At 35.5% G+C, this 21262-nt stretch overlaps 1 protein-coding gene across 3 annotated transcripts; it reads right to left on the bottom strand.

Moving 5' to 3' along the window:
• Positions 1-6297: 6297 nt before the first annotated feature.
• Positions 6298-20035, bottom strand: DEPDC1 (DEP domain containing 1). Of its 3 annotated transcripts, none has more exons than XM_085306360.1 (12): positions 19910-20035; positions 18646-18911; positions 17839-17989; positions 16552-16670; positions 15988-16118; positions 15589-15636; positions 12573-12713; positions 11195-12073; positions 10378-10550; positions 9239-9415; positions 8768-8953; positions 6298-7048 (listed from the first exon to the last, which is right to left on the bottom strand). In XM_085306360.1, the coding sequence occupies exons 1-12, from the start codon at positions 19955-19957 to the stop codon at positions 6908-6910; spliced, it is 2460 nt and encodes an 819-aa protein (XP_085162486.1). In that variant the 5' UTR covers positions 19958-20035; the 3' UTR covers positions 6298-6907. The 3 variants fall into 3 exon arrangements, with proteins under 3 accessions (XP_085162486.1, XP_085162487.1, XP_085162488.1); XM_085306361.1 differs by having other exon boundaries at positions 11195-12046; XM_085306362.1 differs by lacking the exon at positions 11195-12073.
• Between the last annotated feature and the right edge of the window lie 1227 nt (positions 20036-21262).

The raw sequence follows: 21262 nt of genomic DNA, 5'->3' as shown, positions 1-21262 counted from the left end.
TAGCCTTATACATAATATCAGCAGTAAACCAGACACAAATATGTCTTTGACAATGATTTATTCAAAGACAACAACAACCAAAACAAAAAAAAAAAACAAAAAACAAAAACAAACAAACAAAAAAAGCTAGTTAAGTGATGAGAGATTTTGTAGGGAGCGAAGTTTTAGCTTGCATAGCCATCAGCTGTGCTTACTGTTCCCAAATCCACTCTATAAGACTCTCCTAGCAGAATGCCAGTCTAACACAGTGCAAAGTATTGCCAAGACATTTCACCTACTTCGTTTGGCTGCAGCTGAGATGTTTCTGAATCACTGGACATACCAGCTTTGTTTTTGTGTAGTTAAAAACCTGTAATGGTCAGATCCTCAGCTGATGAAAATTAGCACTTTACCCAACAGGCACCGAACAACACTGTCATCAGGAGCCAGGATTAAAACAAACAAAAGGAGTTGATTTTTCATGCCACAGGTAGCCAACTCATGGACTGCTCTGCCAAGGGATACTGCAAATAATAAAGGTTTATATCAGTTCATGTACCAATTCATGTCCAATTCAATTTCATGAAGAAAAAGCCTATCAAGTCTGAGTGCAGAAAACTACATCCAGCTCAGGAATCCTGAGCACTGAACCCATTCAGAAAGTCAGGAGGCTGTTAGGAAGAAGTATCACCTGTGACTGCTGTTCTTTCCGTTGCTATAAATTGCTGACTGTCTATGGCCATAGTTTCCCCTCTCCTCCCATTTCTCTTACTTTAGTGCTCATTTCAAATACAGTAGTACATATTGGTGTTTCTAGTTGTTACATTAGGCAGATTTCTTAACACTGCTTCACATACACATACAGTAATATTTTTACATCAGATGTTAACAGCCTAGTTAACCCAGTCACCACAGAGGCCGTTCCTTATGAGCTGGAATCAAGGCACCGTTTCTGGACCATCACCTGAAATCCCCTGTTCTGCTTAATCTTTGACGTCCCTGTTTTCTACGGAATCTTCTTTTATTGCTGTCTTAGCAGAGCTAAACATTACACTTTCTCAGGAGGACATGAGTAAGCTTTATCCTTGTACTTTTTACATAAACCACAACAATTGCTGTCAGAGCACAGCCTGATCATTAGGAAATTACTTGTTAATAGCAATTTATGAAAACAATGGTGCTGTAAAAATTCATTTCATCGATTAACAAGAGTAGGAAGATTACTGTCCCTCTTACTTCTAACCCACTACCCAGGATGAAGACATTTTATAATGCACCTTCCTACAGAAAGTAGAAGTTCCCATGCAAATAGAAATTGTGCCCCAGTGAACAAAATAATGGTGAAAGGAGAAAATGACGTATTAACCAGCCTCCATGTTAAAACTGCTGCTACAAAGATCAAGAAGAAGGCTTGCTTTCTTCTGTCCAGTTATTGAATCAGTAGGCAGTATTTGTTACCCCGCCTTAAGGTCTTAATTTTACCATTTCTATCAGTCTGCTGCCCACATGCAGTTGAATTTGGTCTACACAGTTTAATCTCAGCATTGAGTTGTGATGCGCCATCAACATTTTATCCAAATAAAGCAACTTATGTGTGACAGCTAAGAGGTTATTGGAATCACCAGGTGCCACTGCACATCAGCCAGAACTAGATCTGGTCTCTTTTATGTTTTGTTTGGTATTAACGACAAGAACGGCATAGAAGCATATAAACTACTAACCTATTATAAGTCTGTTCTTTGAGTAATACAACTAAAAATTGTGTGAAATGGGCCTCTCAAGCACGAGCAACAGCCTTTCATTCTGCCTTTTTATCCAGGAAAGGGAGGTCACAGTTTATTTACCTCCAACTGCCAACAAACTAAGTTCTGTTGCAGACAGAGATAACAAACAGTGTGAAACACATCAAAAGAGTGCAAAACTGAAGAGAAGAAAGTTTAGGATCTCCRTATACAAGTGTATATTCAAAACCAAAATACCTTGTCATAACAGTGCACCTGAATCAGCCACAGACCAAGTGAACAAAGTTTCTGATTTGTCTAAAAACACTCGTTAGCCCTCATAAAAATAGTGCCACATTTCAGCTGAATATTTTTTTTTTCTTAAACAGAAGTAAGCCCTTTCAAGTGAACTAACACTCAAACCAAAAAAGTCTTAAAAAATAAAATCTAAACCAGTTTATGAGAGCTTAACTCTCACATAACAGAAGTTAAAATAAGCCATATGTGTGAGTATACAGACACACACGCATGTGTCTTATAAATGGCCAGTTTCTAATCCTCTGTCCATTTCACCCTACTGTTTCATAATAAAGAGAGAGAAAAGGGATTGAAGTCCAATAAAATCATTGCTTAAGTCCCCAGCACATAGCCTTTATTGCTTGTATACATGCTTCAGTACTAGACTGTAACACACTTCTCTTGAGTCAGTGTAAGACAATGAAGAAGCCATTTTACAATGTCAGTTTTCACAACATAACTATGCTTCAAAGAATGGAAAATTCTATTACCAYGTTGTACACAACCAGTAAATTTCAAATAACCATGGATTCACATCTGATGAACAGTTCCTCACAGAGTTTTAATTTTTTTAATATGCTACTTGAAGAAAAAGTTTGAAGTAGATATTCTCACTGAAGAGAAGAACGAAAGCTCATAAAGTTTAAGATTAAAATGAAATTTGTACCTGTCATTTTTTGGAAATGTTTTAATTGTTCCACTGTTAGTCAAATGGTTTAGTTATTCAAGTTTTTATGAAGTTTCTGTTAAGATCTTTGAAGACTACATTAAATAACATGGGTCAAGAACTCTGAATAATGAGAACAGTCCTTTGAAAGCTAAATCCTAAGAAATGTGAGCTGCTCACCTAATAAGTTGCTTAACTGGAACATATAAATAAACATAGCATTTATGCAATGCTTAACAAGACAAAAATAATTAGAGCAGGTACCAGATTTGTAAAAGTAGTTGACTATAAGCATTATGGYAGGTGACTAGAGAATAAACATCTGTCCCTACTGTGTTAGTACAACAATATGTACAGGTCATTAAAGCATTTATTATGAATATTGGCTGAAACTGGGCTTATCTTGGTGTCTCATTTAGAAAGCCTTCTTCTCATATGGAAAAGAACAGAATGATGTATTGCAAAATACATATCCTAGTAGATATACCCTGGGGTTTTTTTTCTGTTCAGAAATTCATTTCCAGATAACCATAAAACTGACCTAAGACTAAATTTGATATTTCACATTCTTAATCATATGTGAAGAGATAGATAAGAAGTCCACAAAACTAAAGCTATGTAGGAAAAAATAGCATTAGTGAACATTGCTTTAGGCTAAAACTTTAGCAAAAAAATCTTTCTGCATGRAGAGATTCAACTGTCCATACAGAAGCATCTTCTGCAGCTTTCTACTCTGACTTTTACTAAGGTCTTTTCCAGATGATAATAGCTGTTCTTTGGGAGGGAGGGCAGGCAAGGGCAACAGTATAGACTAGAAGACCCAGAAGAAAGAAAATTCCCTTCAACTTTCTAGCTCACAGAATTTCAGGATTAGTTGAGATTGTATTGCCATTTACAGGACAGAGAAAAAGAAAGAAAAAAAAAACAGAAGAAGAAGAAACAGTTATTCTCTATCTGTTTGGWCCACCCAAAGAAGTGATAAATACCCTAAAACATAAGGTCTCGGACTGGTGAATCTCCACGTGTGTGGTCTTGACCTTCTGGGGAACCTGCATCTCAGGAGCAAGAACTGAGGACTGCTGAAGCAGTTTCTCATCAGGATAATGCAAGGACTCCTCATGAAGACTTCTGCACCAGCTGTTCTAATCTAGAACCCAGAGCTGAGCTGACATACACAAAGAAATCCAACTTAAATATATGTGAATACAACAGGATGCAAAATCAGAACCTTAATCACTGTTGGAAGATTTTCAGTTGGTACAATGAAAAGGGATGATGATCAGGAATCACTTTGTACTAAATGGCTTATTTCTAACGTAAAAATATAATTTCTGTTTCATTCAGTATTTTCATCTTRAAAAGGAAAGCAAAACAAAGCAAGCAACTTTTTGAAATGATTGACCATTGTACATGTATCCATGTTCAGTTATGAAGAAAAACAAGTATCAGATGCAGAACAGAAAGGTGTTATAGCTCTTTTTTTTTCCCAAGGAAAGAGAGAATAATCTCAAAGAACTGCAGTGCAGTCTCATGGTTTTAAACCATCTCAATTATGTACTAGGATGTTAAATATACAAATGACAAYCCTCAGCTAAGACCTTTAAAAATAGCACTGGCAAAGTATCCGACACAAGTGTATTTTTGTACAAGATTCTACTATGGAACCTCTCTATAAAAGGGCAAAATAGAAAYATCCAGGTAAACAGATTAGCAGCTAAGATTTACTGTCACTTTAATAACCTGCTTCGCTTTATGACAACTAYAGTAAGAGCCCATATGTGCAGGTACAAAAGGAGTTCAGTGTCTTGTCCTAGAAATGAGAAGCCATGACAAAGCATGTAACTCTGGGCTGTGTGCTATAGATGTATGTAGATAATCAAACAAGGTAACACAGACAACTAAGCAGTTCATGCCATGGAAAAGCACCCATCCTGTTTACCCAGTATCTCTGATTTCTCTAAAGCACAAAACTGCTGAGAAAAAACATCCTTAAGGTGAAAACAAAGGCAGACCTCAGATGTACCTAGTCTTATAAAGCCTCGTGCTTGCAATGCATCCTTCCCATTTTTCTGCAAATACACCCAAAATAGGTAGATGAATAGTTTAAGATTTATCCAGAAACAATAATATAACTAGAGTGTAAAATAGACAAATTCCTTCCAACAAAAACCAATTTTGACACTGTTCTAAAAGCAGAATGGTTTCACTGTAGGGCAATTTATTGATTGGGAGATCATAATAAAGATTTCATTAAGAAATCTTTAACCTAAAGTAGAAGAAATAGAGACCATAGTGAAAGAAGTATCATACAGCATTAAGTCTACTTGAACAGAAATTTAGATTATGCTGGGGACAGAACATAGGTTGGACTGCAGGCCTGAAAAAATCAAGGGAACAAATACAAAAGCTCAAGCACAGCAACATGCAAAGAGCTAGCATTCAAGGCACTGAATTGCATAGGTATGGATGACAGAAAACCAACGCTTACGTAAAGGACATGTTGTTGTACCTTACTAATAAGCGGTAATTTTTGCATAGGATTGGAATGTACAAAACTATTACATGTAAACAAGAGCATATATAGAAATTATATTCCACGTGGTAGCTTCACTCTCTCCAAGAATCTTTAGCTGCACTATAACAACTTTAGTCAAAAACAGTGGATTACTCATCAGCTAACCTTCTCTACTCTAACTGCCCACAGACAGAGCTACACCACTACCAGCACTGTTTTTAACCCTACRTCATCACATTCTCATTGGATTCTGATAAGGTGATAAAAGAGTTGTGATCAGACCGAGAAGCAGATCCATTAGTGTGTCTACTTGCAGGATATTTTCTATAAAAAAAAAACCTTAAAATTCACACAATTTGATGTTATTCCAGCACACAGTATCCATTTTTTCCAGATTAGAAGCAGTAATATCTATAAATCTCATGCTGGAGTTCATTTTGGGCATGTTAGCTGGCAATAGTTACAGATTACACGTTCAAAGTGATTTTTTTTTTTAACGTAAACAATGTTTCATTGAATCCTTAAAAGGTTCATGGAACTTTTTGCTATACTGTGCTGTTTTAACCATGTTGCAGGAATGCTAAAGAAAATTCAGTGCAAATTCTTCTCCTGTTAACTGTCCAGGTTTTACCCACATGCTGCCAGTTGCCAAGTTCTGCTGTCTTAAGAGTTTGATGTAAATAAAATATACAGGCAAAGGTGGCAAAAAAATAAAACAGAACAATTTAGGAAAACAAAGATTTCAGGCTTCATTTTTGAAGGATCAAAATTTGGGGGAAAGAAAAGCATTCATTTCTCTTCAAGTCCACCACTAAACACTTTAACAACATTCACTGTGATTTTTTCGTTTGTTGCCTGAAACATGCTTGACTAATATTGAACCTCAATTTTGACAACATTTGCTTTGAATTGTCTTATGATAAAGGTACTCATCCAGATTCACATTCTTGTGGTGCAGTTTCAGTCCCATAAAAGTTAATAAGTAAACTACTTACTCTAGAAACAAAATATTGAAATTTAATCTATTCTGATTCTGTTGTCACTTCATGTATCATCCATTCTCTACACTACGTGGTTCAAAAAGGTTAACAGACCTGAAATCAGTTTTCCATACAAGGTCAGAAGTATGCCCAAATTTTAATATGAATAAATATATAAAAATTTAAGAGACAGTTTTACAGATGAACATAAGTATTTTATGGAGTCAGACAAAATGGCGATTTCCAGCTCCCTTGGAAACAACAGAGCCAACTATTTAATTAGTCCCAACCTCAAAGAACGTTGTTTTGTTTAGAGACAAGTATTTTGTGAACTCAAGGAAGGCATTTATCCAGGACATACAAAGAATTAAAAACCTACTAGAAATGAAATTATATGGCATAAATTCCAGAACAAAAAGTTACCACTATATGCATATTATTAGCTTCCCACACAAAAATCATAGATAAATTTTTGGTTACTAACAACTTCAAAATTTCACATTATTTTCACATTTACTTTACTGAAGAGCAATATATTGAAWAATTTGTAAACATATAAATATTATTTCCCTCTGTAGCCATTTAAAAGTTATCTCCAGAAAAGCGTTATTTTGGCACCTTTCAGCATAGTGTTCATGTAAACATTTATTCCTTCATCACACAGCCACCATCAAATTTCCATAGCAACTGCACTTTGGTAAACTATTAATGCATCTATTAAATAAATATGCGACTGAAGTGTAGTATATTAGTATCTTAGGCTACGAAATTTTGTTTTTCTCAGGCTAAGCATCGGTTGTTTGATGGTAGGTTTGCTCTCAAATAGCATTGCCTCATTTTCTGTAGTCGGAAATCTGTTCCTGTAGATCAGGGGATATTCCTTCTGAAACTAGAAAACACACAATCAAAAAAATTATTATATCAAACTCCATAAAAAAAAAAAACACACAAGAGGGAGGACTTGAGAATCAATGACTTTGAGCAGATACTCATCAGCAAGAACAAAAACTATCAGCRTATACAATAAATCTGCTGTGATACTTGACACAAGAAAAGGCCACTTTGAGCATGTAAGTTTGCAATTCTTAAGCAGTGAATCATACTGAATTTTTACCAGAYACTTCATCTTCTGCTGAAAAAGTTTATCTCATTTTCTTCAAGGACTTTAATTATTGTGACTGTAAGGAAGAACTCTACTGGTCTCCAACGATTAACTAATTGCCTTTATTACCATTTGAAAAGATAGTCTACAGTTGCTCTTAACATTGCCCATGAGCTGAAAATCACTGCAGTACTACTTATCACTTCTGTTGTTGCCCGTTTAAAGTCACACTGTCCAGCCAGCACTGGTACCTATTCTGCTTATACTTGGAAAATTGTCATTGAAGAATCACAACGATGAATATGTTCTGCACAATATTAATTTCCACTTMCGTAGATTTTAAAGGTATTCTTTTAGAAAAGCTTACTACTTAACCAYGGCAGAATTTTTCAACACCCTACAGATAAACAATCTAACAAGAAGTAACTGGCTTCAGACACACACTTTTGATTTTTTTTTTTTTAATGCGATGTCTCAGGAAGGAAAGAATAATGGTACATATCCATATATCTGGAAAAGCCTTCTGTTGATTAAATCAAACTAATGAAAACGACATCATGTTGGTGTTGACATAACTTGGATTTATCCCTCCAGCAAGYGGCATGTATTTGGCTTTCCCCAACTGAAAGTACCAATACAGAATAAACGCTTATAAAAGTTGCAATTGCTACTAGTTATCCCGGTACAAACCGAAGACTGTAACAAGGGGTAATTCCAAGCTAAAAACAAACAAACAAAAATCCAATCCACCTCTGCTGGAGGTGAGGCCCTTAAAAAAGGAGGCGGTAAGAGCAAGCARGAGAACGTGCAAGCTTTGAAAAGCTGCTTTTTCGAATTTGAGTCACAAGACTTGCTTAAGAGATTCTAGGACAAGTACAATACCATTTGATTGGTCTGAGATACTTGCCAAATGTTTTCTGAAAAAGAAAATAAATCCTCCAGTGTCAAATCCTGCCAGAATTGTTGCATTTTAACCTTACTATTTATGCAACATGTTAGTGTGCCACAAAAGTACTAGATAATCTTGAGCAATATTCATGTTATAAAACATAAAGCCAATTCCAAGGAAAAGAATGCTTTAAGATTGTAAATAGATGGAGCTTGAACTCTGAAAGAAAAAGAGATGACTACTTTTTGCCTCCTATTGATTTTAACCCTACTCATAGCATTTTACTAGTAGTTTGTATAGCTAGTACACTGCAAAGAACAATATTCAATTACTACCATGCAGTATTTAATAGGATATTACAATGATTTTATACCGTATTCTTAAACCATTATTTGTTTGAACACTATGGCTACTAGGCAGTACCAAACACTATTAGACACTATTCTTTAAAAAAGACATTAACCTTAAAGTATATTTACCTCTTTTCTATTAAACAAGCATTTCTTTCTATGCAGTTTATTCATGTTGTGTGCCAGGGTCTGCTGATTAAATTCATCAGCTCCTTCCTCCACAAGAATGTTCTCAGAAATAGATTAAACATCCACCAAGCTTCTTACCTGTTTTAACTTCTTCTTTTTGTCTTTCAAAGACAAATTCTTATCTTTGATAATGTTCTCTAGGAGTTCTGCCACTGCAGCTTGAGAGGTAGACACTTTCTGTTCCTCAAACTCCTGAGGAGTTATTTGTTTACAGTATGAATAYGTGGGCAATATGGCACTAATTTCTTCCCTTGGATATCTGCACTGAAGAGAGAAGGGAGGGAGGCAAAGGAGGGTGAAAAAAAAAATTAAGAGGTCTTCATGTGTTCAAGTGATTATGTACTATTTCAGGAGGATGCCGCTTCATTAACACCCAAGAACATTAGCTTACAATGGCATTATAAATTGTAATACTGTTGTTATTGTCATTATAATGTAAGTTTGATAAAAAGTTTGAATTTAGAATACCATGCTTTTATTTAAAGTTTTTCCATCCCACCTTAATAAGTAGCAAATACTCTGCAATTAGCAAAAGTATGTGTCACCAACCTGGGCCATCTTCATATATTCTATGTGATCTTGCACTGCAACCTGCAGGTAAGTTGGTACTTTAAATACTTCTTGTTGATGGTCCATTAGAAATGAAACCAGTCGTGTAGAAAGCAGCTCATCAAGATCTACTTCTTCTGCACAGCATAACACACATCGAGAAAAAGTCTGTATCATCTGAAAGTGTTTAGTAGATCATTAGTATGTGCAGTTGAAGGACTTCTCTTCCCAGTCTATGGATTTTTATAATGGAGTCTCCAATATTAACTTTCACTGCAATACCTCTTGCCTGCATCATCAGTTAAGAGACAGGGGAAAAGTTTTTTTTTCCCCCTCTTCATCTAAAATTACTCTAATTTTTCTTTTCAAGGTTAGATTTGTTTTTGCAGGGTTTTTTTGTATTGAATAGTACCTTCAATTGAGAAATACGTATTTTTAAGAGAAACGGGAAGTGTTCCTTTGTAGAAAAATGTTCATCTTCAATTAAGGCAACAAAACAAATCTTCAGAGCTAGCCCAAATAAAATTTAATACACACCAAGAACCACTTTAAAATACTTTTTCAAAGCTGTCACAGTTTCAAAGCTTTCAGCTGGCCTTCTTTAAATAGCATGTTTAGGTACTTTGTTATTTTATCTAATCTCAGTYGGTGCAAACATTACAAAAATCTTTAGTCTTTCCAATGAAGGCTTAACTTCAGACCTAGAAATTAGTCTTTAAATCAGGCAGAAAAACTTCTTTCTCCTCTCGAATTGTTCATATCATAACACAAATGTTTAGTCCAAGGAACAACTTCCACAGACTCTTTAAAGTAAATTATGTTGGCAATTGGGTGAGAAATCAGATTAAATGATCATTTGCATTCTTTTYAAAAATTATTCCTCTGCTCCCCAAATTAAACAAAAACAACATCAATATTTTGAWTATGTTAGGGAAGAGTCAAGAGAAGTAAATCTGACCTGAAGCAGGCACTAAGTATTCCAGAGACAAAAGCTCTGTCCGTTAATCATTAGATGTACTGCAATGAGACAAGAACCTAAAGTTTGTAATACTACTCCTAATCTCAGCATTTTTTCAGCAGTATTCTTTAAATAACAGACATACTGTACCTAATGATTCTCTTAGAAAGACTTTCCTTACCAAAGAACGTGTTCCCATTGCATCATGCAGTCGTGGCATATCAACATTTTCACTGATCCGAGAGATCATACGCATGAGGAGCTGAATCTTTCTACGATTTGGAGGTGGAAGCAATAAACAACATATCTGTAGTGCTTCAATAGCAATTCTTTCTAAATGAGGCTGAAGGAGATCTACAAGTTAATTGTAAAGAAAGATAGCTGTCATTAAGATTTAACACAGTTTTCAGAACATTTTAACCTCAGTAAGAGAAATCTCATTTTTTTTTCCCCAGTGAAGATGATCTCTGTGTCACAGTAACTAGTAGTAACATAAGTAGATCTATGTTAGATGGCCTTTTATTTTTGAATGGCCATCTTCAACTTACTTTGATGATAAATGGCTGGTACAATTATGACTATAATATAACTCAGGAGCAACACTAATGTTACTCCAGAAAGTATTAGCCAGAAAATGCATTTCAAAGACTGTCAGTCTCCCACAGCAGGCAAGTCTGTGCAAATTCCCTTCCTCAGTGGTAGACAGTGTTTATGTTGTACTATCACTTACCTGAACAGAAAGGTGAATTACTGACACAACATAGTCAAGAATCCAAAAATAGTACACGCTTAACATTTGTTAGGAAAGGCATGGAAGTCTACCTTTAAAAAGTGTAACCTTTTAATAACTTGAAGGGGTTGTTTCGGCTTTTTTTTTTTAAATAAAAGTAATGCTATAGAGATATTAAAAAACCTAGCAAGTGTCAAAGAGAGCAAGAAAGCAGATTAGTTAGTCAACAAAATAAGCCAATACAACATGCTTTAGAAAGCCATCTTACTTCGTGTGCCAGCCAACACATAAGTATCATGAGTGCAAGAATATTCTGAAAGTTCTACAGTACTTTTGCAGAGTCTTTTATTGATGGTGGTATCAGAAACCTCAGTCTTTATCTCCATTGAAGCAGCCACACCAGAGGAACTTGTATTTCTTTGCCCACAAAGTCCTGACATTGGTTTTACAGTGATTTCAGCAACTGGTATATTAATGCTAGCGCAACTTTTTGAGTGTCTTCTGACAAGTAAACTTTGAGACCTGCATATTTGCTTTAAATTGTGATTTTCATTAAATATSTCCTTTTCTTGAACAGTTGATGCAGACACTGTCTTGATACCAGAAGTTTGTTTTTGACACATATTATCAAAATTAAGTTCCAGCRTAGACTTGTTTTTATATTCATAGGGTAGTGGTTGGTTTTCATTTCTAGTGCCCAGGACTACGCTCAGATCAGTTTGCCTGAAGGAATTTGATTCTCCTTTATTACAAGAGCTTGAGGTAGAATCTCCAATTYTTTCCAAAGAGTAACATTTTGTCCTAAATTTTAGAGGTACGTCCTGTTCGTTCTTTAAACCAGAAAGATTTTGACAACTTCCTCCTATTAGATTATCAACACTGCCTCGTTTACATATCAATTTATGTGGATACAATTTCTTTGCACATCCCTTCTGGACAGTTAGCTCTTCTGGAAAAGATTTCCTGGACGTTTCATGTTCTTTCTTTTTTTTCTCGGTGTCTTTGCAAAGTAGGCTTAGAAGAAGACATTCAGTTGACTTGAAAGAGTTCAAGTGAAGAATTTTTGAAGGTTGTGGATTACATGCCTCATCTGGGACAGAATGTTTTCCACTGCATATATCTGGAATTTTGATGTAGCCACACATAACTATCAGAAAATGAAATATAAATTAAGATGCAAGTGATATGAACAAGTTCAGAAAGAAATAAAGTTGCTAAGTGAACAGAGAAGTCAACAAATATAAGACACCAATCTATTGTTCATTTGGTTAGTAAAATATAAGAAAAAATTAGCTCAGTCCAGCAGCAGTTTAAACAAGGTAATTGCACTCATCACAACACACATGCAAGATTAAAGAAAGTTAATATAGTGCAATAGCGAGAAATAGACAGAGATGATCAGATATTTCTAACATGGCTAATGCATATTTAGAATGTTAGACCAGACAGCAATTTACATTGGATATCATGAGAYAGAACTACATTTCAGTTAATACTGTAACATAGAAAGACAGCATCAGTGATCTTCCTTTGACTCAAGCTGCCATACAAATTAGTGGGCAAGTTCTGATTTTAATTACAGATTTGTTTCCCCTAGTTGATACACACTTACTGCTTACACAGTCTATTTCTAAAATCATACATACCTAAAATATTTACAAAAAGTTCATAGTACTCAAAAGTAAGTAATGGTTCAGGGAGACTGAGAAAGTAGTCAGCAACTGTTCTGAACACATCTCTTTCAAACCCATTGTATGTTGGTTGGCTCATGTCATTATTTCTAGGCCCTAAAGAGAGAGATGGAGAGAGAAAATTGACCAAAGTATTTATTCTCACAATTCCATGTTATGAAAAAGCAACATTAGAAGTTTATTTTTTGTAGGAATGACTATATTTTACAAGAAAGAACTGTCAGGAACATACAAATACTTTGGTTTTAGTTCAGCGCTGTACCATTTGTAAGCAGAAAAAACATTAGATGTTCTCTATAGCCACTGAGGAGTTGTGCTCAACAAGTTGTTCCACAGCAGTAAAATAAATGAACTCATTTATGCCCTTTATATGTTCTCATTAAAATAATCACAAACTTTTAGCATTTTCCATCATTTCTAAACTCTAGTAATCCCAAATCTCCCATGGGCAGCTCTAGCTTCCAAAACTATACCCAAATTTGAATAATGAGTGTGCTGAGAAGCCAGCCAATACATACACGTTACTTCATACATAGGCCAAACAGAGCTGGTAAGCGTCCTTTCCCTTTGTGGGGGATATCTCTTTTGTTTTTAACTCCTCTATTTCAATGTTTTACCAAGTGGAAGTTTTGTTCATAATTATCCCCACAGATGATCATAGTAACATCCAAATAATTTTCTTCAAAAATGGACAATTAGGCAATCCAGCAATCTAAGAGTCTTGATTAATAAGTCTTGCCTGTTTTGCTACATGGACGAAAAGGAACGAATGAGTAACATTTGACATTTCGAAGATCTTTTGTTAATCCTGGAGTTATTATACACCACTCAGATAATGCATACAAATGAAATAAGCTGTCTTATGAAATATATTCTAAGGAATTAGAAGATAAGAGTTTTAATTAAATGCTGATCAAATCAAAAGTGATACTTTTCTTTGTTCTAACTTCGTATCACATTAGCACATACTACAAATAAAAATAACTAAAAATATAGTAGTATTCCCTCCCTCAAATGCAAATATTTTTAATTTTCACTGTGCAAACTTTTGCCTTAATCACTTAGCAATATACCTCACAGATGCAGAGATAAAATCTCCACTTGAACTAATTCACTCAAAATTGAAAAACATACAGACAATAAAAAAAAAAAACAAAAAAAAACTTGTTCTCAACTTTCAACACATGAATACAATTCAGGATTACAAAGCCCTATTAATTCTAAATATGTGACTTATGTGGGGATTAATGTATTTAAATGCTTATAAGGTAGTGCTCAACCATATTTTCAGCTTTGATTTAAATCTTACTYACCAAGCCCTTTCCTGTCCTGCTTTTCCTAAAAGCGCTCTTAATGTAATAGCCTGTACAAACTGAACTTCCAAAGCCAATCTAACCTTACATGGATTGCTACTAAATAGCTAGAAATACATGCAGGTGTATACACACACCATCAAATGATGTTATAGTCAGTACAGCTTTTACTAGAAGCAATGGAGATTGCCAGGGTCAGGGGCAAAAGACTAAAAATCAGGGTTAGTATAAATATAAAAGAACTCATCACCTCAGAACCCCTTTGAGAGGCATTAATTCTAGCTCTTGTATATCCTATTATAGTCATTCAGACAGACTGTGTTGTTTCAAGAAGATAAATAAATAAATAAATAAAATAAATATATCCTCACTACCACATGATGTTCTACGTCTCCAGAGCTTTTTCTAAATCAGTTTTGTAAAAATGCAAAGCTTATCTAATTGTGAGCTGCATGTGTTTGTAACAAACACATCTGACAAAKGAAGCCTCAATGACTTTCTGTGAAGTTTGATAAATGAAAAAGAAAAAAAAATCATTTGCAAGGTAAAGACTATTAATACTATATAAGTATGCAACAGCATGCTGAAGTACAGAGAAAATCTTATTCATCAGTGAATTCACATTGGACCAAGCTACCAGAAATTGAACTTCATTAGAGTCACTTTTTTCTTCTYGCACATACCAGACTTAAAAGCCTGTGTTATATATATACATATTACTGCATACCAAATACTTTCCTGGGTGTCCCACGGCAGCAGCTAGATGTACACATAATAGGGACATGTTAATAACTGATTCWTTTCTGAAGTTTAAGAATTAACATTGTGCCTTTCTAAATTTTACGGGAAGAAAAACTCTGAATACCAAACAGCAGCACTACATTTTCTGTAAACGGCAGCAGCTTTTTGTTTTGCGCCTCTTTATCTCCCACATTAATACTAAAACAAGAGACAAATACAGACTGACTCACATTCTGCAGATAATGAAAGTTCATTTTTAACAGCCAAAATGTCTGATTAAAAAAAAAAAAAAAAAAAAAAAAAAAAAAAAAAAAAAAAAAAAAAAAAAAAAAGCTTAGTTTAGAATGTGGTGATTCATAAGACATATAAGGCCTTCAATCTCCACTGTTAAACTGTAACTATAAAAGGTATCTCAGTGTGCTTTAAGCATAAGCTTTTCACAAACACTGTTTATAGAAAAAGGTGGGGAAGCAGATAAGGATTACCTAATTGTTATCTACTTTATAGGCTGGAATAGCACAGTTCCACTGAAAGCTTTCAGACTTGAATTCTCAATTGATTTAATGGACTAAAGAACACTAACACCTCTTCTCATACTAAATTAAGCTTCATGTTGCCAAAAATTCACATACAGATTCAGAAGATGCAACCTGGAAGCAGAATAATTAGCTAGATTGCAAAAGGACCAAGATCTTCATTACCTAAAGTATAACATCTTTCATGTTGGTTAACTACTTATGGTTACATTTGCATGCAATAATTTGAGATGAACTGCTTTGATCGCTTCTCAGTATGTCAAGACAGTTGGTTTATCTGGATTTCCAAAATGAAATACTATTCATCTTAAAAATGCAGCCTTTTTTCACTTTCAACCCTCAAAAGGAGCATCTGAATTGAAAAATTAATCCAGAACTTACAGTATGCGAGGCACTTCATAGCTGACAATACCCAGTGAGGGAGGTCTTCTAAAATAAATAAGTATATTATTTATACATAACCACAAGACTTAATAACAAATATAAATAATGGTACACATGTACAAAATAATGCATTAAGAGATAAAATTTAATTTTTAAAGGTACTATTACTGCTCTACATGCGGACTTCTAAAAGCGAATGGTAATGCACCTACAAAACCTTCCAGACAAATATACTGAGTTGTTATCTAGTTTGGAAAAGGAAGTGTAAAAGACAGGCTACGAAAGCTWTTACCTTAATTAATTTATTTTAGATTTTATGTTCAGTTATTTACTGTTGGACATAATTACATCATATAGAAATGTCAAATTAAGCAAAATCAGAAAAAAAAATCTAACCTGATTTGTTCTGTAAAATAACAACACCATGTTTACTTGTATTAGTCATATTGTACATGACATACTCAGGAATTATCTGTGTTGGCTGCAAGACTTCTTCCAAAGATGGGAGGCCTAAAATGGTTTGTAAACTGTTAGGAGGAAGAGAACAGATCTTTGTTAATACGGAATGAAAACAAATTATGCAAATTCACTTATCAAGTAAATGCTTTTTGAATATAAGTGGAAATAAGTTCTCATATGCAGGACAACTTGAAAACACACTTCTTCCTGGGACAAACACCAAAAGAAACAATAAGAAACGAGCAGCTACGGTACTTAACATATACTCMTTTAGTATCTTTAACAATCATCTTCAGTAAATTTCCAAAGTCCAACATTCTTGATGTTAATAAATACACTGGAAACCGTATGCAAACCTTGCACTAATTAGTACAAAWTTTTACCCTAAAACATAATTATTAGAAAAATTTGCAAGTCAAAAMACCTCATCCCTGCATTTCAGATAGAAAACACATACAAACTATTTCTCTTGTGTACAACACTTCACAGTTTATTACTTACTGTATCAGAATCATATTTCTCCAAATTTCTTGTACATATTCCTGGCTTATTTCCTTCCTGTGCAGGGAGCCTTCTTTGWTTTCCTCTATTATATCTGGTTGTGTTTTTTCTATTTTTTCCTGGAAATGAGTGATTTATACATATTGGATATATGATAAATATACATGTAAAATAAATTTGGACCTCCTAACTCAAAGATTAAGTAAATTTGTTCTCAATTATATATTAATTTTTGCAGAACACTGAATTGCAGAATACTAAATTCCAAAGCTTGATTCAGTGAGTAACTTTAGTGGTCTTAGCATTAAAGTGTAGGTATACTCTATTTTAAAGCAAAAAGGACAATATGGAAAAATAATAAACTCCTTAAGAAGTAAGCAATTTTAAGAGTAGAAACGTGTCAAATCCTAACATATTAGGAAGATAAGAATCCTTCTTTAGTATCACAGTCTAAATTCACAAAGTATGTGCACACATATGTCAAGAGAATAAAGGTCCAAACACTTGCATACCCTCTTTATCAGCAAAGTAAGCAGAAAAGTTATATAATTGGTAACCTTTATTTATTTGCCCTAAATGCAAAATCTTTTTGGTTTCTACAGGAACATATTGTTCTAGTTATTTCCAGAACCCCTCCTTCTAGCCCTTCCAATATTTTAAAATAATGTAGGAGGGATAATTCTGCATTGAAGGACAATGAAAAACTTTATATAAACACCAGATCATTCTGATGCAAAATTAGCCCTATATTGCAATGCGTATGGATTAGATAATGTGGCAGTATTAGTAACATCTTCTGTCAACAAACCTATTGCCAGTATGACATTGGGAACAAGAAAACAGCTTCATACAGGTTTAAGAGTGTATTTAAYTTCATCTCTCAGATGCAGAAATGTTCCCTTTCACTTGCTGTCAGTGTTTCAATAATTTCATGTTACAGTTACTGCTATGATTTTTCCACATGTGTATTTTGCCTGARCATATACAGGCTATTGAATGTCTTACACCTCAAGCTGTCTTTATACATGCAGGAAGTGAAACAGCATATATTAGCAAGGCACTGTTTTACAAAATACAGCTTCACTTTTCTATTATACCCATTTAAATGCTATATTTCACTGTCTAGGATAGTCTATCAAAATATTTTTTCAGTTAGAAGGGAAGATGACAAAAAACAGAAAACAGTGTCACTAAAAGATGACTGCTTCCAGTCTTTTGCTTTTCTTGTTTTTTAGGGTAAATAAAATATGCAACAATTGTAGTTAAAGAAGAAATGTAAATTATTACCATAGACTCCAGTAATTCCATTTTTTTAAGAGTTCTCTTGGATAAATGTRGCAACTTAAAAAATTTTTCTTTGTCTCTGGAGAATTTTTCCGAGTTCCCTTTTGGTGAACACCAGGTTGGTAGAGGTTTAACTGGAGAGGTTGAAGGAAATCTGTAATTAATTGCAGAGACATTAAATACATTTAGAATAGATTAAAAAGAAGTCATTTAACCAAAACCATATCCTATCATTGTGACTCCATAAGATTGTGAAGAAGTTCAGTGAATTAAAAAGAAAAATGCTGAAAWTTTTTCATTATAACATTGTTTAAGCCAACTCTACTGTAAATTAGCTTTGGACTACTTTTCTCAGTTCCAAAGTCAAGCTGAAGATACTCCGGTATTTATACAGCAGAGAGACTACAATCTGAGAAGTGAGGGACTTTTAATATCTTTAATTTAAGAACTTAAGGCAGGCTCTGTTGCCCACTTAGACTTTCTTTAAAGCATACAAGAGATGAAGTAAATACAAGACTGGTAGCACAGCATGGAGCTCCTATAAGAAGTCCTCTTTGAATCCCCATCAAAGACCTTAAATTTAGTGCCTATGCCAGGGAAAACCTTGGGCAAACAAGCAGCACACTAACAGCACTCAGCATACAGGATTTCTAGTCTATAAGTCAAACAGTGCTAAAAATTAATTTGGGGCCCACTGCTCAACCCAAGGCAAGACCTTCTGGAGATCCAAGCATTAGTATTTTAAAATRAAATTCTCAACCCAAAGAGCTCTATTAACTAGTCTTCATTTCAGGCACATCTTTATAATACCTGTACAGGCCACYGTTATCTTCTAAATTTTCTGATCCCCATCTTCCTTTTATGTCCTCAATTACATGATTCTTGAGAAACTTTCTTAATAACTGAATGGTCTGTTGCCTAGTAACTTCTGGACCAAAGTTACTATTACTCTTTAATACTTCATGAAGCCAGTCTATTGCTTCTGATGCAGTAAAACAACTTCCATGTTTTCTGAAATGCTGCCTGTGTTTCCTTAATGGCATCCCTGCTCGGAAATGTTTAGTAACTTCATTCCACTGCACGAGAAACAAACGAACAAAAAAATGAAAAGAGGGTTAAAATCTAAAGGTTATAATAATAAATCTTATTAAATATAAGAAATATTAATACATAGCAATATAATACAAATATAGACATATAAATAACACTGATACTACTGTTATTAAATACAACACTAAACTCTTTAAATGATATTGTATTAATATTTTATATTTAACATTCATTTAAATTTAAGTTCATTAAATATATATGTAAATATATTTAGGTTTTTGTCTCCTGCTTTTACTGTTGAAAACGACATCAAAGTTTCTGAAGGATGACAAATCTTATGATTCAGTGTGCACATGTCCACCACCTGCATAAGCACTGTCTACTGAGGTACTATCAATCCGCAGCCTGCAAATTTGAAATAACTCTTGGAAAACTAGTGCGGGTACATAAACAACAACAGCTACAAATTTCAATGTATTTTATTCTTTTACATGGTATTCGCTCACAAAAAATAGATTATGCCGTCAGATGCGCTGCGATCAATACAGCGCTGCGCTGCTAGTCTAATTTTCAGTGACTAATGCAGTAACAYCAACACATACTTTTTCCATATTAAAGGTTGCACGCTATAAGCACGTGGTACCGCAATGACCTTACTGAACAAAACAAAACAAAACAATCTTTTGCTTCACAGCGTTTAGATTTCTACACGCTGAATTTAAACATCAACGAAAAGCCAGTGTGGCAACCCCGCTCCCCCCAGCTACTACTTGATTTTTCCGTGCGACATGACGCAATATGAGTGGCCAGACCACGGTGGACTCCTGAAGTTCTACCACCAACTTCCCATTTATTTAAAGGCCAAGGGAAAGGCTACGCGGAAGCCAGGTCCTGCRAGAGCAGCCTCCCCTCCCCTCCTCCCCGCCGCCGCGAGCCCGCCGGGCGCTCCGCGCGCAGTGACAGCTCGCCGCCAGCCGGCCTCCGGTCCACGSCACCCCCAGAGCTCCAGCCCCAGCGTCCTCACCAGCCTGGTGGCGCGGTAGGGGCCTGGGGCCGCCGGGCGGCTCTCCATGGCGGTCCGCGGAGCCCCCTCGGGCAGCCCAACCGCCGGGAGTGGAGGGAAACAGCCCCACCCCCACCTCGGCCTAACCGTCACCTCCTAACAGCAGTTTGAATTCCCTGCGCGAGCCGGCGGCGCAAGCCGATTGGCCGAGCCGGGCAGGCGGGGCTGCGGCGGGTGGCGCGCGCCGCCGGCAGTTGGCCGCGCACTGAGGGGAGGCTGCCGCCTGCCGCGCCTCAGCGCCCAAAGGTGCGCGGCGGAAGGGAAGAGCGGGCGGCTTGCTGCGAGGCTGTCGCTTTAAGCGCACCTCGGAAGAAAAGTGAGATTTTTTTTTTTAATGTGTATTTTAAGAGGAATGTGAGTTTTCCTTTAAAAGGACCTGATCAGCTGCGTCCAGAGTCTCTTGAATCTAGCCATTCTAGAGCTCAACACCAAGCTATTGCAGGGTTTTCTTGACCATTGTAATTTCACATTTTAATTCACTCAATTTTTCTTCACATGCGGTTGACTTGTACTAAGATATTCCTCTAAAAGTCTCAGTAAGGCATTTCAATCTACCTAAGCAGAGCTTTATTTGAATGTGGTGGCTTAGCAGTACAACAGAGATGTTGCAGGGAGCTGTAGAGATATAGCCAGTAGTGYTAGTCAGCTTCAGGGCTGTGATAGTTTACATTCTCTCTCATGGTCATGAAGGCAGGAAAAGGACAATATAAGAAAAGGCCAAGCATACATTACAGCTACAGATTTGCCCCGAACAAAGGTTTTAAAAAGTTACATTTTCTCAAAAATGGGAAATTCACATTAGTTGTTTGGCAAAGAGAGAAAGAAGATATGTTTGATGACTTGACTCAGTTTAGACCTTTTATCCCCACAGACATCCTCTAGAAGGCCAGTGTAGTGTTTACATGTTTCATGTCCTGTAAGTCTAGCACATAGCTTACACTGCTACCTAAACACATATACTACTAGTTCCTCTCAGAGGACAGCACATTTTTCTTAACTACCCTATCTTATGAATTTCCTACAGATACAGACATCCGAGGAAAAAAAAATCAAACAAAAAATCCATTAGCATGGCTTTCACAGTTACTTCTAAGTGTTCTCCCTTTCTCAGAACCTGTAGACTTCAGCATATTTGCTTATAACYTGTGCGCTACAAACACCTTAAAAGTGTTTTTTTCAGCCATTGCTCAGATGTTTCAGGCTTATCATCTAAACTTCTTTTACAGTCAGTGAAGACAAAAGAATACCTTAGAAATCTTTACGAGAAGTAATTAAAAARCCTCTCACTGCAAAAAGAAAACTTGCATTAACATA

The sequence above is a fragment of the Rhea americana genome, unplaced genomic scaffold (assembly GCF_003343005.1).
Source record: "Rhea americana isolate MKP2758 unplaced genomic scaffold, rheAme1 scaffold_239, whole genome shotgun sequence".
NCBI lineage: Eukaryota > Metazoa > Chordata > Aves > Rheiformes > Rheidae > Rhea > Rhea americana.
The sequence above is the reverse complement of the archived record's forward strand: the minus strand, read 5'-3'. Positions and strand labels throughout refer to the sequence as shown.